The 26,636-nt window shown below is 44.1% G+C and overlaps 4 protein-coding genes across 4 annotated transcripts in view; 2 read left to right on the top strand and 2 right to left on the bottom strand.

Moving 5' to 3' along the window:
- LOC310956846 (schwannomin-interacting protein 1-like) overlaps nt 1-1,272 on the top strand; it is a gene marked incomplete at its 5' end in the record, with an annotated part of 4,197 nt that extends 2,925 nt beyond the window's left edge. The window contains one exon of the mRNA XM_083927221.1: nt 1-1,272. This exon is cut by the window's left edge and continues 621 nt beyond it.
- A 6,399-nt stretch (nt 1,273-7,671) lies between these two features.
- Nucleotides 7,672-10,115, top strand: LOC310956656 (P2Y purinoceptor 3). The gene is made up of 2 exons (XM_083926967.1): nt 7,672-8,320; nt 9,083-10,115. The coding sequence occupies exons 1-2, from the start codon at nt 7,857-7,859 to the stop codon at nt 9,996-9,998; spliced, it is 1,380 nt and encodes a 459-aa protein (XP_083783093.1). The 5' UTR covers nt 7,672-7,856; the 3' UTR covers nt 9,999-10,115.
- A 2,829-nt stretch (nt 10,116-12,944) lies between these two features.
- LOC310956654 (uncharacterized protein) lies at nt 12,945-21,338 on the bottom strand. Its single transcript, XM_083926965.1, has 9 exons — nt 21,311-21,338; nt 20,068-20,276; nt 18,719-18,857; nt 18,394-18,536; nt 18,259-18,311; nt 17,911-18,035; nt 16,760-16,867; nt 15,766-15,975; nt 12,945-13,971 (listed from the first exon to the last, which is right to left on the bottom strand). The coding sequence occupies exons 2-9, from the start codon at nt 20,271-20,273 to the stop codon at nt 13,573-13,575; spliced, it is 1,383 nt and encodes a 460-aa protein (XP_083783091.1). The 5' UTR covers nt 20,274-20,276; nt 21,311-21,338; the 3' UTR covers nt 12,945-13,572.
- Nucleotides 21,339-21,941: 603 nt separating this feature from the next.
- med31 (mediator complex subunit 31) lies at nt 21,942-25,619 on the bottom strand. Its single transcript, XM_083926980.1, has 4 exons — nt 25,463-25,619; nt 23,358-23,432; nt 23,081-23,177; nt 21,942-22,937 (listed from the first exon to the last, which is right to left on the bottom strand). The coding sequence occupies exons 1-4, from the start codon at nt 25,470-25,472 to the stop codon at nt 22,724-22,726; spliced, it is 396 nt and encodes a 131-aa protein (XP_083783106.1). The 5' UTR covers nt 25,473-25,619; the 3' UTR covers nt 21,942-22,723.
- Between the last annotated feature and the right edge of the window lie 1,017 nt (nt 25,620-26,636).

The raw sequence follows: 26,636 nt of genomic DNA, 5'->3' as shown, positions 1-26,636 counted from the left end.
AGTGGTAAAATTTGGGCGGAAAAGTCGTAAGATTGTAACGCTAATCTTTCGTGCAGAAACACCTAAAAAAGACCTTTGAATGCCTTCTCCGTGCTGCCCCGAGCTAACCACTGTTAGCCACGTCCGGCTGTTAGCATCTCTCCTGGATTTCTACCTTAATAAAAACTGTCTCCATGGTTACTGAGGGTTAAGTGCAGACAAAGACCCTGGAGGAGGATTTTACACTTAAACTTCACTTTATTGATGAAACTGAGTCTCAGCTCAGTTTGAGTTTAATGGTTAAAGTTTAAAGGTTAAAGTTCAGTTTCCTGTAAAAGTGTAAAAATATTTATTTAACTTTAACGTTTTTGTTTACTGTTAAAGGGAAAATCCACTGATTCTGTTACTTTAGACCACTAAAGGAGACCGTTAAGTGTAGTCACTAAAGGAGACGGTTAAGTTTAGACACTAAAGGAGACCGTTAAGTTAAGACCACTAAAGGAGACGGTTAAGTTTAGACACTAAAGGTGACGGTTAAGTTTAGACACTAAAGGAGACCGTTAAGTTAAGACCACTAAAGGAGACGGTTAAGTTTAGACACTAAAGGAGACGGTTAAGTTTAGACGACTAAAGGAGACCGTTAAGTTTAGTCTCTAAAGGAGACGGTTAAGTTTAGACGACTAAAGGAGACGGTTAAGTTTAGACGACTAAAGGAGACGGTTAAGTTTAGTCACTAAAGGAGACGGTTAAGTTTAGACACTAAAGGAGACCGTTAAGTTTAGACACTAAAGGAGACCGTTAAGTTTAGACCACTAAAGAAGACCGTTAAGTTTAGACACTAAAGGAGACGGTTAAGTTTAGACGACTAAAGGAGACGGTTAAGTTTAGTCTCTAAAGGAGACGGTTAAGTTTAGTCTCTAAAGGAGACGGTTAAGTTTAGTCTCTAAAGGAGACGGTTAAGTTTAGTCTCTAAAGGAGACGGTTAAGTTTAGTCACTAAAGGAGACGGTTAAGTTTAGACGACTAAAGGAGACGGTTAAGTTTAGTCTCTAAAGGAGACGGTTAAGTTTAGTCTCTAAAGGAGACGGTTAAGTTTAGACCACTAAAGGAGACGGTTAAGTTTAGACCACTAAAGGAGACGGTTAAGTTTAGACGACTGTTAAATGATGCTTTTTTGTTTCCATGTGTTTATAAAAGTTTTTAAGGACCGTTTATTCGTTAACTTAAACAATAATAATTTCAAATAAATAAGTTCTGTTGTTTTCACGTTGAAGGAAACAAACGTCACTTTTTATTCTCAAACGTACGAATTTAAACATTTAACGTAACAAAGAATTCAAACGTTTAAACCTTTAAGTTTTTACAGATTTATTTGAAACATTTTTTTTTAAGTGTTTAAGTGTAAAAACATTAACTCTGAAATACACTTTAATGGTCTCTAACTTTGGTTTTGGCGTCTTTTATTGTGTCAGTTTGTTAAAATCAACATTTATGACTGTTAAGTTTGGAGGACTGTTGAGTTTAGATGACTGTTAAGTTAAGATGATTGTTAAGTTTAGATGACTGTTAAGTGTAGACTGTTACAGCTGATACCTTAAAGGTTTAGATTACTGTTAAGTTTAGATGACTGTTAAGTGTCGATGACTGTTAAGTGTAGACTGTTGAAGCTAATACCTTAAAAGTGTAGATGACTGTTAAGTGTAGACGACTGTTTAGTGTCGACCGTTAAAGCTGATACCTTAAAGGTTTAGAGGACTGTTAAGTGCAAATGGCTGTTAAGTGTAAATGGCTGTTAAGTGTAGATGACAGTTTAGTGTAAATGACTGTTAAGTGTAGATGACAGTTAAGTGTAGATGACTGTTAAGTGTAGATGACAGTTAAGTGTAAATGACTGTTAAGTGTAAATGGCTGTTAAGTGTAGATGACAGTTTAGTGTAAATGACTGTTAAGTGTAAATGGCTGTTAAGTGTAGATGACAGTTAAGTGTAGATGACTGTTAAGTGTAGATGACAGTTAAGTGTAGATGACTGTTAAGTGTAGATGACTGTTAAGTGTAGAGAACTCTCTCCTCTTTATTTGCAGCAGTGTTTGAACGACGTCACACGGGTTCGATGCCGTATTGACTCATTCCTCCGACGCCGTGCGACCTTCGATTGTGTCGCCGTGTTTGATCAAACTCACGCTTCAGCACATGTTCAAACACGGGGATGATGGAGGGATGAGGAGGAGGAGAGGAGGAGGAGGAGGGGGAGGAGGAGGAGGAAGAGGAGGAGAAGAGGAGGAGAAGAGGAGGAGGAAGAGGGGGAGGAGGAAGAGGAAGAACAGGAGTAGGAGGAGGGGGGAAGAGATGGAGGAGGAGAGGAGGAGAAGAGGAGGAGGAGAAGGAAGAAAAGGAGGAGGAGCAGGAGGAGTAAGAAGAGGAAGAGGAGCTGATGATGATGGAGGGAACAGAAGGAGGAGGAAGAGGAGGAGGAGGAGCTGATGATGACGGAGGGAACAGAAGGAGGAGGAAGAGGAGGAAGAGGAGCTGATGATGATGGAGGGAACAGGAGGAGGAGCTGATGGAGGGAAGAGGAGGAGGAGGAGCTGATGATGGAGGGAACAGGAGGAGGAGCTGATGATGGAGGGAACAGAAGGAGGAGCTGATGATGGAGGGTACAGGAGGAGGAGGAAGAGAGGGAGGAGGAGCTGATGATGATGGAGGGAACAGGAGGAGGAGAAGCTGGTGATGATGGAGGGAACAGGAGGAGGAGGAGCAGATGATGGAGGGAACAGGAGGAGGAGCTGATGATGATGGAGGGAACAGGAGGAGGAGCTGATGATGATGGAGGGAACAGGAGGAGGAGCAGATGATGGAGGGAACAGGAGGAGGAGGAGCTGATGATGGAGGGAACAGGAGGAGGAGGAGCTGATGATGGAGGGAACAGGAGGAGGAGGAGCTGATGATGGAGGGAACAGGAGGAGGAGGAGCTGATGATGGAGGGAACAGGAGGAGAAGGAGCTGATGATGATGGAGGGAACAGGAGGAGGAGGAGCTGATGATGATGGAGGGAACAGGAGGAGGAGGAAGAGGAGGAGGAGGAGCTGATGATGATGGAGGGAACAGGAGGAGGAGCTGATGATGGAGGGAACAGGAGGAGGAGGAGCTGATGATGGAGGGAACAGGAGGAGGAGCTGATGATGGAGGGAACAGGAGGAGGAGCTGATGATGGAGGGAACAGGAGGAGGAGGAGCTGATGATGGAGGGAACAGGAGGAGGAGGAGCTGATGAGGATGGAGGGAACAGGAGGAGGAGGAGCTGATGATGATGATGGAGGGAACAGGAGGAGGAGCTGATGATGATGGAGGGAACAGGAGGAGAAGGAGCTGATGATGATGATGGAGGGAACAGGAGGAGGAGCTGATGATGGAGGGAACAGGAGGAGGAGCTGATGATGGAGGGAACAGGAGGAGGAGGAGCTGATGATGATGGAGGGAACAGGAGGAGGAGCTGATGATGGAGGGAACAGGAGGAGGAGGAGGAGCAGATGATGGAGGGAGGAGGAGCTGATGATGGAGGGAACAGGAGGAGGAGGAGGAGCTGATGATGGAGGGAACAGGAGGAGGAGCTGATGATGGAGGGAACAGGAGGAGGAGCTGATGATGGAGGGAACAGGAGGAGGAGGAGGAGCAGATGATGGAGGGAACAGGAGGAGGAGGAGGAGCAGATGATGGAGGGAGGAGGAGCTGATGATGGAGGGAACAGGAGGAGGAGGAGGAGCTGATGATGGAGGGAACAGGAGGAGGAGCTGATGATGGAGGGAACAGGAGGAGGAGCTGATGATGGAGGGAACAGGAGGAGGAGGAGGAGCAGATGATGGAGGGAGGAGGAGCTGATGATGGAGGGAACAGGAGGAGGAGGAGGAGCTGATGATGGAGGGAACAGGAGGAGGAGGAAGAGCTGATGATGGAGGGAACAGGAGGAGGAGGAGCTGATGATGATGGAGGGAGGAGGAGGAGGAGCTGATGATGGAGGGAACAGGAGGAGGAGGAGGAGCAGATGATGGAGGGAACAGGAGGAGGAGGAAGAGCTGATGATGGAGGGAACAGGAGGAGGAGGAAGAGCTGATGATGGAGGGAACAGGAGGAGGAGCTGATGATGGAGGGAACAGGAGGACGAGCTGATGATGGAGGGAACAGGAGGAGGAGGAGCTGATGATGGAGGGAACAGGAGGAGGAGGAGCTGATGATGGAGGGAGGAGGAGGAGGAGGAGCTGATGATGGAGGGAGGAGGAGGAGCAGAGCGCTCAGAGACAGAGAGGGGGAGGATGAAGGTGGAGCAGCGTCGCAGCAGCAGGTCAGAGATTTATTAATAAACACTTTGATTCAAACGACAGTCAGAGATTAAATCTGCTCAGATTACAGAGTTACACGTTTAATGCTGAGTCATCGATCAGAGATTATCTGACAAAGGCTTCAGAGATCTACATTTATATATCTATATATATATATATCTATGTATCTCTATTTATCCATCTCTATATCTATTTATCTATCTCTGTATCTATTTATCTATCTCTGTATCTATTTATCTATCTCTGTATCTATTTATCTATCTCTATCTCTATTTATCTATCTCTGTATCTATTTATCTATCTCTGTATCTATTTATCTATCTCTGTATCTATTTATCTATCTCTATCTCTATTTATCTATCTCTGTATCTATTTATCTATCTCTGTATCTATTTATCTATCTCTGTATCTATTTATCTATCTCTATCTCTATTTATCTATCTCTGTATCTATTTATCTATCTCTATCTCTATTTATCTATCTCTGTATCTATTTATCTATCTCTGTATCTATTTATCTATCTCTGTATCTATTTATCTATCTCTATATCTATTTATCTATCTCTGTATCTATTTATCTATCTCTGTATCTATCTCTGTATCTATTTATCTATCTCTGTATCTATTTATCTATCTCTGTATCTATTTATCTATCTCTATCTCTATTTATCTATCTCTGTATCTATTTATCTATCTCTGTATCTATTTATCTATCTCTATATCTATTTATCTATCTCTGTATCTATTTATCTATCTCTGTATCTATTTATCTATCTCTGTATCTGTGGCGCTGCGGAGACGTCGTGTTCTAAAAACATTGGTTTGGTTTCAGATCACAGGTTAATTTAATCTGAACTGATGTAAAAAAAGAATTAAACAACGTGAACATAAATAAATCAAATCCCAGCAGAGTCTGTTTATGAAAATGATGCACAAACGTCTGTGAAAGATGAGATTCACTCACGAGCAGCTGAGATTTAACACGTTCATTTATTTATTTATTTATTTACGTCGACCGTTCTTTTCACTGTTCTGTTTATGGACTTTGAACTGAAACTTCTCCATGACTCAGCAGAATATTAAACATTAATAATAATATAAATATGTTTTTATCACTGAAGATGTGCAGATCTGGGGTCTGGGTGCAGGTGTGCAGATCTGGGGTCTGGGTGCAGGTGTGCAGATCTGGGGTCAGGGTGCAGGTGTGCAGATCTGGGGTCAGGGTGCACGTGTGCAGATCTGGGGTCAGTGTGGACGTGTGCAGATCTGGGGTCAGGGTGCACGTGTGCAGATCTGGGGTCAGGGTGCACGTGTGCAGATCTGGGGTCAGTGTGGACGTGTGCAGATCTGGGGTCAGGGTGCACTTGTGCAGATCTGGGGTCAGGGTGCACGTGTGCAGATCTGGGGTCTGGGTGGACGTGTGCAGATCTGGGGTCAGGGTGCACGTGTGCAGATCTGGGGTCTGGGTGGACGTGTGCAGATCTGGGGTCAGGGTGCACGTGTGCAGATCTGGGGTCTGGGTGCACGTGTGCAGATCTGGGGTCAGGGTGCACGTGTGCAGATCTGGGGTCAGGGTGGACTCTAGGTGGCGCTGCAGCAGCTTCATGTGACGGGTCACGATCGTTAAACACCAGCTTCATGTTTGTTTGTGTTTGAAATGTTTATTAAAGATTATTATTCAGATTAATTTCATCAAACGCAGTTTTTCTCCTTTGGTTTAATTTTTCTACTTGTTTGAAAAAAAGAAAGAAAGAAAGAAAGACAGAGAAAGATGGAAGGCGGCGTGCATGAGTGTCGTGTGAGCAGCCTTTAGTGTTTGCAGCCGTGCAAAAGTGACTCAGGTTCACATGACGAACTTTAATCTGGAGTGAAATCTAAAAATAAAGACGTGTTTTTAATGAGTTAATCCTCAGCTGCTGAAGGAGCCGCAGCGTCCTGTCAGAGGCTGCAGCGAGCGCCGCCTGCTCCTCTGCAGCGAGCGCCGCCTGCTCCTCTGCAGTCCCTGGGTTGGGTTTCAAACCTGCGGTTCTGACTCAACGAGCGCGCATCAATTATTCACAGAGCAGCTGAAGGTCAGAGAGGAACTGAGAGACAAGACGGTAGGTGCGACCGATCCAGGCCGCTCTGACGCGCTCTTCGCACACAACTGGGGGAACGTCTTTAGTCCGGTTCAAATGACTCAAACCGGTTTCCCTGGTGCGTTCAGGTGCTCCGCGGGACGCTCCAGGGTTGGGACGACCACTAGCTTTAACGCGGACGCCACAAAGAAGACGTGTTGTATTTCATCACTCAGGTTAATGCTGATAAATAACAACTGTTAAGGTAGAAATCCAGGAGAGATGCTAACAGCCGGACGTGGCTAACAGTGATTAGCTCGGGGCAGCACGGTGAAGGCATTCAAAGGTCTTTTTTAACCACTAATGCTGCTGAAAATAACAGCAAACCTCTGCAGCAGCATGAGAAGAGTCCCTACACACAAAACAAAGCACCAACGGGCTCCTTCCACTGTAATGGACTTTACTATGAGAGGAGCTGGTACAGGGGCCAGTAGGTAAGTCTTTAAAACACTCTTTAATAAACTCTGGCTTCACTAACTACGCTGATGACGCTTCGTTGTGTGTGTAGGGACTCTTCTCATGCTGCTGCAGAGGTTTGCTGTTATTCTCAGCAGCATTAGTGGTTAAAAAAGACCTTTGAATGCCTTCACCGTGCCGCCCCGAGCTAACCACTCAACACCCTGGGGGTTTTAAACTGGAATTACACTTTACAACCGAGTCCTGGGGCTGGAGAAGCGTCCAGAATCTTCTATCCTGATCAAACGCAGACTCTCTGACATTAGAGGCTCAGAGCAGCTTCCTGGTCTTCAACAGGTTCTTCCTGTTTCCACAGAGAACCGGATCTCGGGCAGGAAAACTGCTTCAGGACTCTTTGCTGGTCTGGAACCGGCCCCACAGCGTCTGGCATGCTTTCAAGAATGTTGTGATTTTTCAAATTGTGTCTTTTATTGTTTTCTTTTCCTAAAGAGACGCGTCTTCGTTAAGACGAGTCCAGTCAGAACAGCCTGGAACAGTCTCCACTCTTTAAAAGGCGTCAATGCGTCGGATGTTTCAACACCAGCGGCTCCGGTTGTGACATGATTTGACCATTTAAACCCTGAACCAAACGCTCCGGCGGCTGGAAGAGACCTGAGCGCAGAGAGGTTTCCGGAAAGGCTGCGTTAATGATTGAGGAGCTAATTGAGCGAAACGAAGTCTTCATCAGCAGAAACGCCGGCGGTACATTGTGAACGAGGTTTTTTCCAAACTAATGACTCTTTTCTTTTCCCTCTGTGTCACAGGAACTCCTTCAGACACGGGTCAGACCACGGCGAGGACGGACAGAGATTAGACGGAGAGAGATAAGACGGAGAGACGGAGAGATAAAGAGGTCGATCAATCGGAGGAAGGACGAATGAAGGAAACCTCTGGGACCTGAAGGAGCCGAGATGACGCCAGAGGAACCTGAAACCCTCCAGCTGTGCCAGAAATAGCCGTCTGCGGTTCACCATGGGCCTGAGCCAAGTCTCCAACGTCACTCCAGATGTGGGTTTGGTGGCGGCCGCAGCGGCGAGCAACCACCCCAACACCTCCGGCACCCTGCCCGCCTCGTCCCTCCCCGCGGCGTCCTGCAGCATCGACGAATCCTACAAGTACGTCTTCCTGCCCGTCTGCTACTCGCTAACCTTCCTCTTCAGCCTCACCCTCAACTCCGTGGTGCTGCTGCGCTCCTGCCGCTGCGGTGGTGGTGGCGGCAGCGGCGCCGGGCGTCGCTGGAACACCTCGCTGATCTACATGGTGAACCTGGCCACCACCGACCTGATGTACGGTCTGTCGCTGCCCTTCCTGGTGGCGAGCTACGTGCTGAGGGACCGCTGGGTGTTCGGGGACTTCATGTGCCGCCTCGTCCGCTTCCTCTTCTACTTCAACCTCTACTGCTCCATCTTCTTCCTCACCTGCATCTCTGTGCACAGGTAGGACGCCGCGGAGACACGCCACGGCTGGTTTCACCTCTGAGGAGTTAAGAAAACGATCCTTTTGACTAGAATGTTTCCTGATTTGAGCTTTTACCTTGAACCGCTCTAATCAGAGGTCATACGGGTCAGAAAGGTTCGGTTCAGGAGGTCGGCATCAGAAAACTGTGTCACCATTCTATCACACTTTCTGATTAACCCACAAATCTACCGTGGCTCAAGGTCAGAGTGGATCGTCCTCCATTCGAGAGATTGGCAGTTCGATCCCCACCTCCCCCGGTCCACATGTCGAAGTGTCCTTGGGCAAGACACTGAACCCTGAATTGCTCTTTGTGCTGCACATGGGTGTGAAAATGTGTGTGAATGTGATGTGAATGGTTAGAATAGATGGTCTGTAGATGTCCACTGCATCAGTGTGAATGTGAACTGTGTGAACGGGTGAATGTGACAAACACTGTGAAAGCACCGTGAGTAGTCAGAAGACTAGAAAGGCGCAGTCCATTTAAATGGTGGTGTAATGTTTAGAGTTCATTTAATGTTTTTAAACTAAAGTCTAACTTCTTATTTTATCTAAATCTCATAAATCTGCGACTCTTTTCCCGTAGATTTGCTACTTTTCTTTAACTTTATTGCCTTAAATGCACATAAACATCACAAAAGGATACAAAAAGTCATCTTGAGATTATTATTTGCTACTTTTCAAACTCATAAATCTGTGACTTTCTTCTCTGGAAACACTCACCTGTCGCCGTCCGTTCGCAGGTACCTGGGGATCTGCCATCCAATGAGGACCATCACTCTGGAGAGCAAGCGGGTGGTGAAGGGCACGTGTGCGCTGGTGTGGGCCGTGGTCTTCATCCTCACCTGCCCCATCTTCAGGTTCGCCCAGACCGGATACGTGAGGCGAGGAGGTGGCGGGCTGGTCGGAGCTGGAGGGGCGAGTGAAGGCGGCAACATTACCGGATCTCAGTCGGAGGACGAGGGGGGATACATGAACTGCTGGGACGACGCCACCGATAAGGAGTTCGCCGACTACGTCCCGTACGGCATCGTCCTCCACCTGCTGGGCTTCTTCGTGCCCTTCGTCATCATCGCCTGGTGCTACTCTCAGGTGGTCAGGACGATATTTCAGACTCTGCGCTCCCCTCCTAGCTCGATAGAGGGCGGGGAGGACGGTCCGGTGGGAGACGGGGGGACAGACGGAGCAAGGGATCGGGAGAGAACCTCCGTCTCCATCTCCGGGTCGCAGTACTCGCACTACATCCGGCGGCGGCGGAAATCCATTAAGACCATCGTGACCATCACGCTGCTGTTTGCGCTCTGCTTCCTGCCGTTCCACGTGACCCGGACGCTGTTCCTGCTCCTGCGGCGGGGGCAGCTCGGCAGCTGCACCGTCATGAAGACCGTCTCCATCTGCTACAAGGTCACCCGGCCGCTGGCCTCCTGCAACGCCTGGCTCAACGCCCTCCTCTACTTCCTGACGGGGGACAAGGGCACCCCCTGCTGCTGGCCGGCAGAACACACCGTGCGCCGGGAACGCCGCAACGGGTCCCTCTGGTGGCCTCTGAAGATCCTGAAGAAAGAGGGCGTGGCAGAGGACGACCAGGAGGCGGCGGAGAAGATTGAAAGGGTGGTGCACATGGAAAACGAGTCCAAGTCTTCAAGGGTCATCTTCTAGAAGGTTCTTGGAGCTGGATGGTGTCAACGGAACTGTGATACCCGGGTTTGGATCTAAACACGGTTCTCACTCTTTAGATTATGTTCCAGGACTTTTTCAGTGAGGATCCAGACGCTAACATGTTCCTCTCTGTGGAGGTCTGATTTAAAAGACTCTGCGCTACAACGTATCTATGAAATCAACTCTGACATGTTTATATTAGAATAAAGCCTCGTTCCTGCTCCGTGTGTGAACACAGATGTGCGTTCTCCTGGTTCCTGCTCCGTGTGTGAACACAGATGTGTGTTCTCCTGGTTCCTGCTCCGTGTGTGAACACAGACGTGTGTTCTCCTGGTTCCTGCTCCGTGTGTGAACACAGACGTGCGTTCTCCTGGTTCCTGCTCCGCGTGTGAACACAGACGTGCGTTCTCCTGGTTCCTGCTCCGTGTGTGAACACAGACGTGTGTTCTCCTGGTTCCTGCTCCGTGTGTGAACACAGACGTGTGTTCTCCTGGTTCCTGCTCCGTGTGTGAACACAGACGTGCGTTCTCCTGGTTCCTGCTCCGTGTGTGAACACAGACGTGCGTTCTCCTGGTTCCTGCTCCGTGTGTGAACACAGACGTGCGTTCTCCTGGTTCCTGCTCCGTGTGTGAACAGAGACGTGCGTTCTCCTGGTTCCTGCTCCGTGTGTGAACAGAGACGTGTGTTCTCCTGGTTCTCCTCGTCTCTGTCCTCTTGCGTTCCTGCTCCTTTACGTTGAACGGACGTTGATCCAAACTTCCTCTAGAGGGCGTCGCTCACATTCAAAAGTTCCTCCAGTAAAGTTTGACCCCAACAAAGATGGAGGCGATGGAGGAGAGAAGCGTCCTGAGTCAAAATGGCGGCAGCGTTGTAGACGGTGGTGGTCTGTGAGACACTAAAGACGTCCCAGAGTGTGGACGGAGAATTCCACGACCAACGTCTCTGTCAGTGTTTCAGGACGTCCGTCGGGGCTTCGATGACTCGCTCGCTCCTGATGTTCACGCCACTTTTCTGTGTCCGTCTCTAACGTGGAGCAGAAATGAGCCTTAACCACGTTACAGTGATGGATCGGGAAACTCTCCCCTCAGCGACTGTCTCTCTTTCTTCCAGTTTCAAAGTATTTGATACGAGATGCTGAGAAATGGACGAACGAGGAAGTAGAGTTTGAGATAAAGAGCAGCTGCCCTTGTTATTAATAATTCACTCCATGACTCAAACGTTGTCTCATAGATTTGTGTCTTTGAATCTCTCACGTTATGAATCACAATAATAACTTTGTGCCCCTGATTGAATCAATAACTCAGTTTAACAGACTCTGTGGCAAAGAAATGAAACAAAGGCTCACTTCCGTCCACGGGACTTTTTAAACTTATGAAATGTTCCGACCTTTGACCCTGTGGCGTTGGATCCGACCCCGTCCTGTCGAGCATTAACGAACCTTCAGTCACGTGTCTTTAGTGTTTGTGTCTGAATGAACTTCCTGCACAGAAACAACATGGACGCTTCCTGTTGTTGTTGTTTTTAAGCTCAGGTCAGTCTGTGACGTCAGACCCTCTCTCTCTCTGTTTTGGTGTATTTTGATGTTTGTTGGTGAAAATGTGGATTAAAGTGTGTTGTTGACATCAGCGCTCTGTGTCGCTCTGTGTCGCTCTGTGTCCCGGCCTCGTTCATGGTTAACGTGAGGATCCGCTGGCGTCAGGAATGATTAATCACACGTCTGCAGAGCACGGATCCGTCCAACACTCCAGGCTTTACTCTCTTTGTTGTTTGACCGCACACCGAAACACAGTTTACTCAGTTATCTGCTTTTCTTTTCTTGGATATTCTGTGAGATTTAAATGGTAAATATGCAAGAAAAAAATTGGATATTATGCGAGAAAAAAGTCGTAATAATACGACAAACAAACTTGGATATTCCCTGAAATTAAAGTCGTTAATATACGAGAAAAAAACTTGATTATTCTGAGATTAAAGTCGCAAATGTATGACAAAAAAGGATATTCTCTGAGATTAAAATGGTAAATATAGAAGAAAAGAATTGGACATTGTTTGAGGATAAAGTCGTAATAATACAACTTAAAAACTTGGATAATCTCTGAGAGTAAAGTCGTGAATTTGCAAGAAGAAAAACATATTTTTCCCTGTTAAACCATTAAAATGCCTTTATCTGAATGTCCTTCGTCAGGGAGTCACACAGATCAACACCTGCTCCTCTCACAGTGTCGCTCCAGTCGACGCGGCGTCAGACACGTTTAAGATCATCGTGGATGGTTTCAACCACAACAGCAGCAGCGAGGGCGACGTCACGCAGAAAACAAGAAACAAATGCATATTCCCTGAGATTAAAGTGGTAAATTTATTAGATATTTATTGGATATTCTCTGAGACTAGAATCGTAAATATACAAAATAAATGATTGGATATTATTTGAGTTCAAAGTCGTAATAATACAATTTAAAAACTTGGATATTCCCTGAGATTAAAATCATAAAAGTACGTGAAACAAACTTAAACGTTCTGAGATTAAAGTCGTAAATATATAAAGAGCAGACAGCAGCGGCGGCTACGTCACGCAGAAGACAAAGGTTTACAGAAGAAGCAGTGAAACCTCGGCCCGGCATGAAACGTCTCTGTTCACACGCGTCGCTGTCGTGGAAGTCCAGGTCGTGTCCCGTCACGCTTTGGTTCGCTGGCGTCGGTGCTTTTGGACCCAACCGTGTTCGGTTGAATTTGTCTCGATCACATCATATAGAACTCTGTATAAAGTTGCAGCTCGACACACGAGACTAAGACGAAGAGTTTCCCCGACATGTTTTTTATTTCAAGAACAAAACAAAAGTTCTGTGCAGCGCAGAGAAAGAATCGAGCGGCGTGCACAGATACAAACACAGGTCTGATGGATGAACACGTCGTTTAAACCCCAAAGCTTCGTTTTTAACTTCTGCTCTTTAAATCATTTCATTATTTCTGTATTTATGGCTTAATCACCGTTAAACTCATGCGTAAAGTGCAACTTTTCTTCATCCGACGTCTCTTTGTCCATGAGTCTCGCTGGTGTTACCGTCTACGGCAAGCCGGGAGGGCCAACGCACAAAAGGCAAAGCGAACCCGGAGCGCTCTGTGTTCACGATGTAGAGGAAACGTAAACGCAGACTTTCTTTTGGAGTGTTCACGCGTGAGTTTGAGTGGCGGTAGAAAGGAAGCATCATATCGTAGCGCTGCTCCCCGACGCCGTTATTATATTTTTGTACATTTGTTTCTATAATATAGAAATGTTTGAATCCCGTCTCCCTGCACCAGAGCAGCTGCTGTCCACATGCTTTAGGCTCAGCGCTGCTTTCAGTGAATTACTAATGAAAACAACGGTAACATGATGGTTTCTTTGAGGCTTAGCGTCTCGCTTTAGCATGTTAGCATGCTAATCCTCCAGCAGAGGCTGATGGGAATGTTCTGAGTGCTGCAGATATTTGGTCCTAAATGTATCTAACAATTAAAAAACACTTGGTCTCTGATCGTTGCAGTGGTGATGCTTATTAACGTGCTGTTTTCACACCTGTGTCTCGTGAGCTGAGCTTTAGACGTGTTTGTCTTCTCTCGTGAAGCTGCTGTCAGAGAGGTTTGCACTCAGAACACCTGCTGATGAACCTTTCACCGTCGTTTCTGCGTCGACCAGCTCCCACTGGGTGTCGCTCGTCAGCCTGTAGTTGGACCTCCGGTAGTTTTCGGGGTGAGCTTTGCGCTGATGAAAAACCTCCTCGTACAGGCTGCGTGTGACGGGCGGCAGCGGGGGGAAGCCGGCGCAGTGAGCCAGCGTTTGGCAGTACTCCCACTGGTCCTGGTCCAATTTCAGCAGGTGGCGCCGCTGGACTCCACGCTCCAGCTTCTCCTGCTGCTCTCGTCGGACCTCGTCCTCCATCTGGGCCCGAGGCGGCAAAGTGACGGAGCCGTCCAACACGGCCAGAGCGAACTGGACCTGAAGAGAGAGAGTGGACTTAACCACGGCTCGGGTTCGTCCGTGCGACACGATTCTAAAGTTGATTTAAATGGCAGAAGTTTGACTGTTTTATTGAACTTTAGTGTTTTTGTTTGCTAACTTTTCATCCACCTGTGTGAACAATTCAGTAAAGCACCAAACAGCTGCTCTACAAATAACGTTTATCAGCACTTTAACTACAGGAGACAGGTTTAAACATGAGCCCCAGCATTGGAGCAAGCTTGGTCCTCATGTATGAAGCTCGCTGAGCACAGAACCCTCGCGTAGACGGGCAGAACTCTGCGGTGACACACTAGAAAAGTGATTTGCGGAGAAGCGTGCGTGTTCCTCTCACCTGTGAGTCGAGCTCCAGCAAAGTTTTTTGGAGTCAGCAGAAAAAACACAGACACATTAACTGTAAATAAACGTATTTGACTGTTTAAAGTCCAGCTGTAGTCGCGGAGAGGCTTCACTAACACAGGACGACACTGTTGGCGTCAGTTAAGATGCAGTTTGAATGAATTAGTAAGTTTAGATGTTTTTAACAAGTTTAACTGAAGTTTAGAACCGCTTACGTCAGCAGGTGCGTCCGTTTGGACCACGTTGGGAAAAGAACTGAAAAGGTAAATTTAGTTTGATACAATAATATTTTTAATCTATGAAATGATGACGTTCATCTGTTCTCAGTAACTTTTGACCCTGATGAGACGGAAAGACGGAAAAATCGTCTTCATATAAACACGTTCAGACCTGAAACATTATATTATAAACGATATTATTCTGTTTTTAAATAGATATTTTATATATGAATGAGCTAATGTTTCCTTACAGATAATAAAGGTGGAGTTCACGTGACACGTTTCCATCTGTTTATATTTATTTGAAATGTCTCGACTGATTCTTCCAAACACGTTTTTGCGGAGCTGCACCTCCGTAAAGCTTCATTTCCTCCTCAGAGAACTTTCTTCCTCCACCTTCTTCTGTGTTTTTCCTCTCGTCAGTCACTGTAACGTGCTCATTAACACCGCGTCCATAGATATTTAACATGTGTCATTTTCCTCTCGTCAGTCACTGTAACGTGCTCATTAACACCGCGTCCATAGATATTTAACATGTGTCATTTTCCTCTCGTCAGTCACTGTAACGTGCTCATTAACACCGCGTCCATAGATATTTAACATGTGTCATTTTCCTCTCATCAGTCACTGTAACGTGCTCATTAACACCGCGTCCATAGATATTTAACATGTGTCATTTTCCTCTCGTCAGTCACTGTAACGTGCTCATTAACACCGCGTCCATAGATATTTAACATGTGTCATTTTCCTCTCGTCAGTCACTGTAACGTGCTCATTAACACCGCGTCCATAGATATTTAACATGTGTCATTTTCCTCTCGTCAGTCACTGTAACGTGCTCATTAACACCGCGTCCATAGATATTTAACATGTGTCATTTATGGAGGAAAAGTGAGACGACACTGAGCGGAGATCATCACCGCAGGAGGGAATTTATCCGTATCTATAAAAGGAAAGACTGCGTGTGAATGTGCGCGTGCAGTTTTTTTGAGCAGCACTTTTACGGTTTTGTGCAGAAACAATGTTTTTGTGAAGGATTCTACGCACGGTTTTATAAACGAGGCCTCAGCTGTGGAAAAAACGTACGGAACATCAAAGGTTTGTAGCGTGAAGTCGACGCAGGGATGAACCCGTGTTAACTGACCCGGGGTCAGGTAACGCCGCTCCAGCCCTCGTCACTGACGTGAAACAGATAAGAGAGCGTCCCTCCACCCACCTGGCAGTTGAAGTTGGGGAAGGGACAGACGAGTTTGCAGAAGCCGATGAAGAAGAGCGAGGGGAAGGACGGCGGCATCATGAAGCGGTACAGGGGAGACATCATGTGGTCCTCGATGTGCAGACCCAGCTGAGGCGCGTCCAGGAACGGGAAGCTGAAGTTGTACCCAGTGCAGAACATCAGCGCGTCGGCATCGCTCACGCAGCCGTCCTGGGAAATGACAAACTGTTCAAACATCCACACGACTAAAACGAGCTCCAGACACTTTGTTTTAAAGAGTTTAAATGTCAGAGTGACGTCTGCACTTGTTGTTGTTTTGTCGCAGATTCATTTCCACTTTAATCTGAACACAGAAACATCAAACGTGTTTTTCAGTGGAACATTAAAGTGAATCAGAAAAATCAGAATCTTTGAATGGACTTTAAAGAAAGACGCTCTGTTCTGCTGTTTCCAGGTCAACTACGACACGTTTACATGATCGGATCTTTAAAACACACCTTTACTCTGAGCTTCTGCAAAACTCTCTCCTCTCTGTTATCACTGTTACTCAAACACAACATCAGTAGTTTTATAAAAATGTAAATTAAATTGAATTGAATAAATAGTCAGGTCGTGGGGGCAGCAGCTTTAGCAGGGGACCCCAAACTTCCCTTTCCCGGGCCACATTAACCCGCTCTAACTGGGGGATCCTGAGGCGTTCCCAGGCCAGTGTGGAGATAAGCGGATGAAGATGAGATGAGATGAGATGAATGAATAGTGAGCGATCACTAGCATTGAGAGCTGAGCAAAGCCGACCCACACGTCTTTATCTGACCCTCTGTTTTTATTTAACGTGACTAGAAAACATTAAAACAACATTTAAGGGCAGGACGGAGATGCACGACACGTCCTCTTTAAGATCAATAATTCCTCATTTAAAGCAGCCGAGGCGCCGACCTGAGTCAACGTGAGCGCAGAATAAGACATTTGATGAGTGCTGGGAGACGTCAGTTACCTGGAGGACGATGCTGCCGTCCTCCTGGACCGCCACCACTGGACTGGACTGTTGGATCCCAGCGGGGAGAGGACAGGTGAGACGAGGGCCGGCGTGACTCAGAGTCACCTGCAGAGGGACAAAGACACTCAGAGCGGCTTCTCCTGGATCATTCATGTACTCTGAACACGCTGTGAGGTGAGAGGCCACTGTTGTCAGCTGTTACAGCGAGTTCAGACTGGATGTGACGGCCGCCAAGATTACACACAGAGTTCACACGACATCGCCTCCATCGCCTCCGTGCGCGAGTTGATAATATTGAACTTTTCAGGTGAATTTGCTCTCCACTGTGTTGCGACAGCCAATCAGCGTTGAGGTTCTCCCTGGTTAGCATTAGCATAACTTAGCATTTAGCCACCCACCAACGAGCAACCGGAAGTTAGCTAGCTGCAGCGCGGCGGGGCGAGCTAGCAGCTAGAGGGGCGAGCTACCAGCTAGAGGGGCGAGCTAGCAGCTAGAGAAGGAAATATGACGGGAGAAAATGTTGTTGAATAAGCAGGTTCGCACCGTCGCTCCAATCGTGCAGATGACGCATTCAAAACATGCTCCAGTGATGCGACACATCCAGTCTGAACACACTTACACATGAGGAGTGCAGCTCGCTGCCGACCTCGGAGCGTAAGTCCTGTGAAAACGGACTCAGGGTCTTTTTTGGCTTGAAAATCCCTCCAATAATCCATGGATACCGTTATTTTTGGTTGATCAACATGTTTAGAGAACGCCCGGAGACGCTAACGGCTCCAAAGGGCTAACAGTGATTAGCTCAGGTGGTGCACTGAACACATCCAAAACATGCATTTGAGTCTTTTTGTGGTGGTTTTGTATCTTTTTGTGTCTCTCCGGTGATTCTCTAAACATGTTGATCAACCAGAAAAACTGTCTCCACGGATTATTTGATGGATTTGCTGAAAAAGACCCCTGGTCAAAAACAAACTTCCACAGACATCAGAGCGTCCTGGACATAAAAGTGACGGCTAACATGTTTCATGGAGGGGCTGATGGGTAACAGAGTCTGAACCAACCCTGCTGATGCACTTAAGAGAGGAGACCAGTCTTCATAACTAAAGCGTTATTGTTTCAAAGGAGCAGTAAATGAATATGTCGTCCGTTACCTGGGCACCAACTTTGGCCAGTTCAAAGGAAATGTCTATTCCTGAAGCATTGGCTCCCAGAACGACCACGGACTGACCGGAGAAGGGCTCGGCGCACCGGTACGAGTGACTGTGGAGGACCTTTCCTACACACACACACAGACAGATAGACAGACAGACAGACAGAGGAGGCACGTCAGCGGTCAGTCTCCAATACTGCGTCCTATTCTTAAAGCCTCCTGTAAGAGCAGGGGCCTAAACACAGTTGATCAGAAGGATTCAGATTATTTACAGTGCGCAGCTTAAACGTATGACGTGCTTATGATGTATGTTTGTTTTGTGAGGAGTGATTTATTAAGGCTGCCGTACCTTTGAAGTGCTCGATCCCTGGGACGTGTGGGACGTGAGGGTCGGAGAAGTGCCTATAAAACAAAGCAAACGTTCAGCGTCCAAAGGAACTCAGAGCGGCGTCCTGCTGACGGGCGTTTACTCTGAGCGTCTCACCCCGAGCACACCAACACGGCGTCGAAGGTTTCTGTGTTCTGACCACCCGACGGATCAGACGAGGTCACTTCCCACGCCGTCCTCTTGTCCTCGCCGTCCGCCGCCACGACAACGGGCCTGACGCTTTCCACCGCGGTGTTGAACTGAAAACAGTCACAGTGACGATTAAAGATGTTTTCATTCTGATTTCCTGGATGAAACATTAAAATGTTAGGAAATAACGTCAATTGCTCTAAAATATCCCAGAGTGCAATGCGGCGTTTCCAAGACCACGACCAGAGAAAGATTTCCCTGGTTCTGTGTGACCCTCAGCGGGATGACGCACCCGGATGTGGGGCCCGATGGCGTGGCTCTGGCAGTAGCGCTCCAGGTACCTCTGGACCTCCAGGTGCGGCAGGAAGCTGCTGAGCTGCGGGTCGAAGGGGAAGTCCGGGAACATCATCACCTCCTTGGGCAGGTTGGTCCTGGAGCGGGGACACAAACGGGTCTAGACCACGAGCAGGAAGTGACAGGACAAGACCACAACACTACCACTGAACACTAACCAGTCTAACTAACCAGTCTACTGAACACTAACCAGTCTACTGAACACTAACCAGTCTAACTAACCAGTCTACTGAACACTAACCAGTCTAACTAACCAGTCTACTGAACACTAACCAGTCTAACTAACCAGTCTAACTGAACACTAACCAGTCTACTGAACACTAACCAGTCTAACTGAACACTAACCAGTCTAACTGAACACTAACCAGTCTAACTGAACACTAACCAGTCTAACTGAACACTAACCAGTCTAACTGAACACTAACCAGTCTAACTGAACACTAACCAGTCTAACTGAACACTAACCAGTCTAACTGAACACTAACCAGTCTACTGAACACTAACCAGTCTAACTGAACACTAACCAGTCTAACTGAACACTAACCAGTCTAACTGAACACTAACCAGTCTAACTGAACACTAACCAGTCTACTGAACACTAACCAGTCTAACTGAACACTAACCAGTCTAACTAACCAGTCTACTGAACACTAACCAGTCTAACTAACCAGTCTACTGAACACTAACCAGTCTAACTGAACACTAACCAGTCTAACTAACCAGTCTACTGAACACTAACCAGTCTAACTAACCAGTCTACTGAACACTAACCAGTCTAACTGAACACTAACCAGTCTAACTGAACACTAACCAGTCTAACTGAACACTAACCAGTCTACTGAACACTAACCAGTCTAACTGAACACTAACCAGTCTACTGAACACTAACCAGTCTAACTGAACACTAACCAGTCTAACTAACCAGTCTACTGAACACTAACCAGTTTAACTAACCAGTCTAACTACCCAGTCTAACTGAACACTAACCAGTCAACTGAACACTAACCAGTCTAACTAACCAGTCTACTGAACACTAACCAGTCTAACTAACCAGTCTACTGAACACTAACCAGTCTAACTAACCAGTCTAACTGAACACTAACCAGTCTAACTGAACACTAACCAGTCTAACTAACCCGTTAACTGAACACTAACCAGTCTAACTAACCAGTCTAACTGAACACTAACCAGTCTAACTAACCCGTTAACTGAGCACTAACCAGTCTAACTAACCCGTTAACTGAACACTAACCAGTTAACTAACCCGTTAACCACCAGTAACCACACCTGAGGTCCCGGTACATGCTGCTGTGGACGGGCCGCCCGTTGTCGAGCGTCCCGACCCGTTCATCGTAACACCAGGTGCCACCGATGCGCTCGCCGGCCTCGAACAGCACAGGGGCGGTGAAAGCGTGCGGACGGGACAGGATGTGCCGGGCCGCGCAGAGCCCCGCCGCACCGGCACCGACCACCGCCACGCGCTGCAGCATCATCACCTGCAAAAACAAACAAATGGCAAATATTATTATACAATAACAGCGTACATTTAAATAAAAAGTCATAAATCAGATCAAATATAAGGTTAGGGGGATAATCTGCGTCCTTATAAATGTAATAAATGTGTTTTTATTTGTTTTCTGTTGCTTTATTTTCTATTTTTGTTCTTTTTAAATGTAATAAATGTGTTTTTAAATGTCATAAATGTGTTTTTATTTATTTTCTGTTGATGTTTTCTATTTTTGTTCTTATTAAATGTAATAAATGTGTTTTTAATGTAATAAATGTGTTTTTAATGTAATAAATGTGTTTTTATTTGTAATAAATGTGTTTTTAAATGTAATAAATGTGCTTTTAAATGTAATAAATGTGTTTTTATTTGTAATAAATGTGTTTTTAAATGTAATAAATGTGCTTTTAAATGTAATAAATGTGTTTTTATTTGTAATAAATGTGTTTTTAAATGTAATAAATGTGTTTTTATTTGTAATAAAATAAAATAAAATTTATAACTTTATATCAGAAAATATTAAAGTTTATTTAAACTTATGACTTTATAATCATCATTTAAATCATAATACGTTTTTTTAGTAACTTTAATGCTTTAAAATCAAGGAAAATTAAAGTTTTTTGTTGTAAATTTGTGACTTTTATTTCCTAGATTTATTTATTTTTATTTTTTTTAAGGCTACGTGATTATTATCTTAAACCTACAAACACGGCGCCACAGTGACGGTATATTAATGAGCATATTGTATAAAAATACTCCGGTTTTCGTTGTTTTTTTAAGTAATAAGTGTTTAAAATAAACGTTTTTAAAGCATTAACCGACGGTTTGACCTTTGACCTTTCGAGTCTCCGTTCAACTTCTCATTAAACCGTCAAACCGCGGGAAGAACACGGACATTAAAAGACTCATTCTCAACTAAAACCCTAATTATGATGTTTAATATCACGCAGTTTGATTAAAAAGACACTTTAATGAAATAAAATACTCCATTAAATCATCAATAATCAATAAAACAGCTGTTACCGTTAGCGCTGCTGTCGTCGCCGTCGGACGCCGTGTATCTCTTCCGGTGTCCTGGCAGTTTAACCGGGAATCAAAGAACCAACAGAGCCGGGCGCTCGAATCACTCTCTACACTATTACAGTGTAAATCAACGGCGGAGTGTACCGGCTGAACCGGTTACTGCAACACTAACAACTTCCCATCCCGATCCTTCAGAATAAAAGCTACATCGATACAAGATTTAAAATAAAACATTTTAAAATAAAACTGTAATCCTCCCGTTTACCTTAAACAGATTTTAATTTATTTTACTTCATTATATTCACTTAAACACACTTTAAAATGTTTTTCTTGTGTTTCCCGGGATTTTTAAAGCTTTTAAGTTGAAAACCCCATCAAACAGGAACCATTTTGTCTATTTACATCAAACCTTCTGTACCCTTTAAAATCACCTGGATTCATACATTTATCTCAGAATATTTAAGGTTTTTTTTGTAAGTTTATGTCAGAATATTAAAGATATTTTGTAGTAAATGTATATCCTGACCCACAGCAGGTTATTCTGAATGTTACAGATTATTTGGAAACATTAATAATTCAGGTGAAGATCTGTCGACACAAACATTAAACCAGCAAAGGAAAGATTCACATTCATACTTTTATTAAACAGAAAGGTGAAGGAGGAGAATTAGGAATAAATGTAAAGAAACAGTGAGTCTGGAATAATCCTGTGTTTCCTCTGGATGTTTTAATAAACCATGAAACGTTTCCTGTCAGAGACTTTTCCACGTCTCAGATCCATCAAAAAAGCGTCCAAAAAGCTTCATTTCAGAGGGAAAAGCATCCAAAATGCTTCATTTGAGAGAGAAAAGCATCCAAAATGCTTCATTTGAGAGAGAAAAGCATCCAAAAAGCTTCATTTCAGAGGGAAAAACGTCTGTTTGGAGATTATAAAGTCACAAATGTGGTTCCAGGTGCTAAAGTCAGGGGGAAGTCTCCGTCCGGACGCTTCTGCGCTGAAGCTGCAGCGTTTCATTTTTCTACTAAATGGGAATAAAAAGGTCACGAGGACGTCCTCCGCTTGTCACGCCACGACGCACGGCGAGCTGTGACGACGGTGTTCCTTTAACAAAAACATGATTTTGAGTTCAGATCTCAGAGAATATTAAAGAGTTTTCTTGTAAATTCAGAGTTGTTTCTCAGGCTGTGATGATTATTTTTGACCTAAAACGTCGTGGTTCTCTGATTGTTGCCGTCAGGAGGACGGACGGAGCGTGCGTGTATCATCTATCATCAGCTGATCGCCACAGTTTCACCTTAAATGTCCGACTCAGATCCTCGTCACAGACGTCAAATCTAACTCAAACATGGACGCCGGCCTCTTGGAGCTCTGACGCCCCTACACTCGGCCCTCCTCCGCTGACGCCGTCGTGGTCACTTGGCGGTGGCGTTGCCGTGCGGCGGCGCCTGCTGCTGCGGCTGCTGCTGCTCGGCCAGCGCCTGCTGCAGACGCGTGCGTTTCCTGGAGTAGTGCTGCCAGTGCAGCAGCTGCTGCTCGTCGATGAACTTGGTGCACTGAGCGTTCACCAGCTCCTTCCTGAAGTGCTCGTACTGCAGCAGCTCCAGCATGTGCAGGCAGTGGGGGTACCTGCACACACACACACGGGTTACACACACACACTCTCTGGGCCTGATGGGACAGCCCACACACAGGGGTTACACACACACACTCTCTGGGCCTGAAGGGACAGCCCGCCCACGTCCACAGACAGACACACACTTTAGTCTCACTTGAGGAATTTGGCGTACTCGGGCTCCTTCCAGTACAGCAGGTACTTCAGGTAGTTGATGAACGGGCGCTCCCTCAGGAAACCCCTCTGAGCTAAAACTGCGCACGCACACACACACACACACACACACACACACAGGTCACACACCAATATTTTTAACATTAATAGACATTTTTCACCGTGTTCGGACATTTGATTATAAACTAAACAAACATTGACTTTGTTAATCCACTGTAATGGACTTTACTATGAGAGGAGCTGGTGCAGGGGCCACTCACAGTTGAGGTAGTTGGGGTTGGCCAAACACTGGATGAACTCCAGCTCCGACTGGAAACGGTTCCTGGCCTGTTCCTCTGACGACGACAAACACACAACAACAAGGGTTCAACACACACAACAACAAGGGTTCAACACACACAACAACAACAGGGGTTCAACACACAACAACAACAACAAGGGTTCAACACACACAACAACAAGGGTTCAACACACACAACAACAACAAGGGTTCAACACACACAACAACAACAAGGGTTCAACACACACAACAACAAGGGTTCAACACACACAACAACAAGGCATCAACACACACAACAACAACAAGGGTTCAACACACAACAACAAGGGTTCAAAACACACAACAACAAGAGTTCAACACACAACAACAACAACAACAAGGGTTCAACACACACAACAACAAGGGTTCAACACACAACAACAACAACAACAAGGGTTCAACACATACAACAACAACAAGGGTTCAACACACACAACAACAAGGGTTCAACACACAACAACAAGGGTTCAACACACACAACAACAACAAGGGTTCAACACACACAACAACAACAAGGGTTCAACACACACAACAACAAGGGTTCAACACACACAACAACAACAAGGGTTCAACACACACAACAACAACAAGGGTTCAACACACACACACAACAACAACAAGGGTTCAACACACACCAACAACAACATGGGTTCAACACACACAACAACAACAAGGGTTCAACACACACAACAACAACAAGGGTTCAACACACACAACAAGGGTTCAACACACACAACAACAACAAGGGTTCAACACACACAACAACAACAACAAGGGTTCAACACACAACAATAACAACAAGGGTTCAACACACACAACAACAAGGGTTCAACACACACAACAACAACAAGGGTTAAACACACACAACAACAACAGTTCAACACACACACAACAACAAGGGTTCACCACACACAACAACAAGGGTTCAACACACACAACAACAAGGGTTCAACACACACAACAACAACAACAACAACAACAAGGGTTCAACACACAACAACAACAAGGGTTCAACACACACCAACAACAACAAGGGTTCAACACACACCAACAACAACAAGGGTTCAACACACACAACAACAACAAGGGTTCAACACACACAACAAGGGTTCAACACACACAACAACAACAAGGGTTCAACACACAACAATAACAACAAGGGTTCAACACACACAACAACAAGGGTTCAACACACACAACAACAACAAGGGTTCAACACACACAACAACAACAACAACAGTTCAACACAACGTGCTTCTGACGCCATCTTTGTTCACACACACAGAGTTCACTCAGTAATATGAACGTTTGGACACTTTTCATCCTATTTAAATACTTTTCAGGCAGTTTTCAAACCTTTGGTAAAGAATTATTAGAAAAATCATTAAAAAAACATTAAAAGTATATTAAAACATAATAAAAAATATATTAAAAAATCATAAAATTATAAAAAAAGATATTAAAAATCATTAAAAATCCTAGAAACTACATTGTTCAGAAATCATTAAAAAAATACATTATTAATACTATATATTATTAAAAAATCATAAAAATATATATTATTCAAAAATCATTAAAAACTACAGTATAAATACCATACATAAATCAGGAAAAATCATAAATATATGTTATTAAAATCATTTAAGACTTTATGTTGCAAAGTCCGGGTTCTTGCACTTTATCAAAGTCAAAGTCAAACTCTTCTTCAGCTGCTGACAGCTGAATATTTATAATATTAACAATAAAAACATTATTATTTCACTGCTTCTGTTTATTTATCATTAAAATCCCGTTAGAGAGAAAACGCCATAAAAACAAAATGGCGTCCTAACATCTGCTGTGAACGTACGAACCTTTAATCAAATACCTTTATTTAAATGTTTAATGTGTTTATGTGAATACAAACACAGTGATTTAAATGTTTAATGTGTTTATGTGAAAATAAACACAGTGATTTAATGTTTAATAGTTTTTATATGACTACAAATGAACGCGTCGTAGTTTCACACCAGAAAATCAAAGTAGCGTCAAATAAAAGCTTCAAACCTGTTTCCATGACGACAGTCCCGGCGCACACGACAACAGAGAGTCGTAAATATTAATAATATTAATAATAATAATCACTGTTTAACTCAAATATACTTTAATAACCGTGAGAGCAGCTTTCTGTCTTTGTTGTTTTCAGTCAAACACACGAAGCCGTTTTTACCGTAAAGCAGTCCGCTGAGGCTCGGGTCTTTCCGACACTTTCCGCCGCTTTACGTCATCTCCTGTTTACGTTCTGCCCGGCAGAGGGAGGCGCGCGCTGCACCGGAAACATCCATGTTTACATTTTTATTTTATTCATTTTTACTGTTTGTTTTAGAGATTTATATTATTATTTTTATTATTAAAAATATATAAATATATTATATAAAATAGTCTTATTTTATTACACTGTAGAAACATCCACATTTATATTTTTATTTTATTATTTTTACTGTTTGTTTAAGAGATTTATATCACTATTTTTATTATTAAAAATATATAAATATATTATATAAAATAGTCTTATTTTATTACACTGTAGAAACATCCACATTTTTATTTTATTATTTTTACTGTTTGTTTTAAGAGATTTATCTCACTATTTTTATTATTAAAAATATATAAATATAATATATGAAACAGTCTTATTTTATTACACTATAGAAACATCCACATTTATATTTTTATTTTATTATTTTTAATGTTTGTTTTAAGAGATTTATCTCACTATTTTTATTAAAAATATATAAATATAATATATGAAACAGTCTTATTTTATTACACTGTAGAAACATCCACATTTATATTTTTATTTTATTTATTTTTACTGTTTGTTTAAGAGATTTATATTATTATTTTTATTATTAAAAATATATAAATATATTATATAAAATAGTCTTATTTTATTACACTATAGAAACATCCACATTTTTATTTTATTATTTTTACTGTTTGTTTAAGAGATTTTTATCATTATTTTTATTATTAAAAATATATAAATATAATATATGAAACAGTCTTATTTTATTACACTATAGAAACATCCACATTTATATTTTTATTTTATTATTTTTACTGTTTGTTTTAAGAGATTTATATCACTATTGTTTATTAAAAATATATAAATATAATATATGAAACAGTCTTATTTTATTACACTATAGAAACATCCACATTTACTTTGTTTTCACTG

The sequence above is a fragment of the Echiichthys vipera genome, assembly GCF_963691815.1.
Source record: "Echiichthys vipera genome assembly, chromosome: 14".
In the NCBI taxonomy this organism is placed as follows: Eukaryota; Metazoa; Chordata; class Actinopteri; order Perciformes; family Trachinidae; genus Echiichthys; species Echiichthys vipera.
The sequence above is the reverse complement of the archived record's forward strand: the minus strand, read 5'-3'. Positions and strand labels throughout refer to the sequence as shown.

Bases quoted from the DNA above. Each gene is read 5' to 3' on its own strand.
- LOC310956656 (XM_083926967.1), top strand. From the start codon at position 7,857: ATGGGCCTGAGCCAAGTCTCCAACGTCACTCCAGATGTGGGTTTGGTG. The intron at 8,321-9,082 runs GTAGGACGCCGC...GTCCGTTCGCAG, and splicing joins ACCTGCATCTCTGTGCACAG to GTACCTGGGGATCTGCCATC.
- LOC310956654 (XM_083926965.1), bottom strand. From the start codon at position 20,273: ATGATGCTGCAGCGCGTGGCGGTGGTCGGTGCCGGTGCGGCGGGGCTC. The intron at 18,858-20,067 runs GTGTGGTTACTG...TCCCCGCTCCAG, and splicing joins AGCATGTACCGGGACCTCAG to GACCAACCTGCCCAAGGAGG. The intron at 18,537-18,718 runs GTGCGTCATCCC...GACTGTTTTCAG, and splicing joins CCATCGGGCCCCACATCCGG to TTCAACACCGCGGTGGAAAG.
- med31 (XM_083926980.1), bottom strand. The intron at 23,178-23,357 runs GTGAGTGGCCCC...GTGCGTGCGCAG, and splicing joins CAACCCCAACTACCTCAACT to TTTTAGCTCAGAGGGGTTTC. The intron at 22,938-23,080 runs GTGAGACTAAAG...GTGTGTGTGCAG, and splicing joins GAGTACGCCAAATTCCTCAA to GTACCCCCACTGCCTGCACA.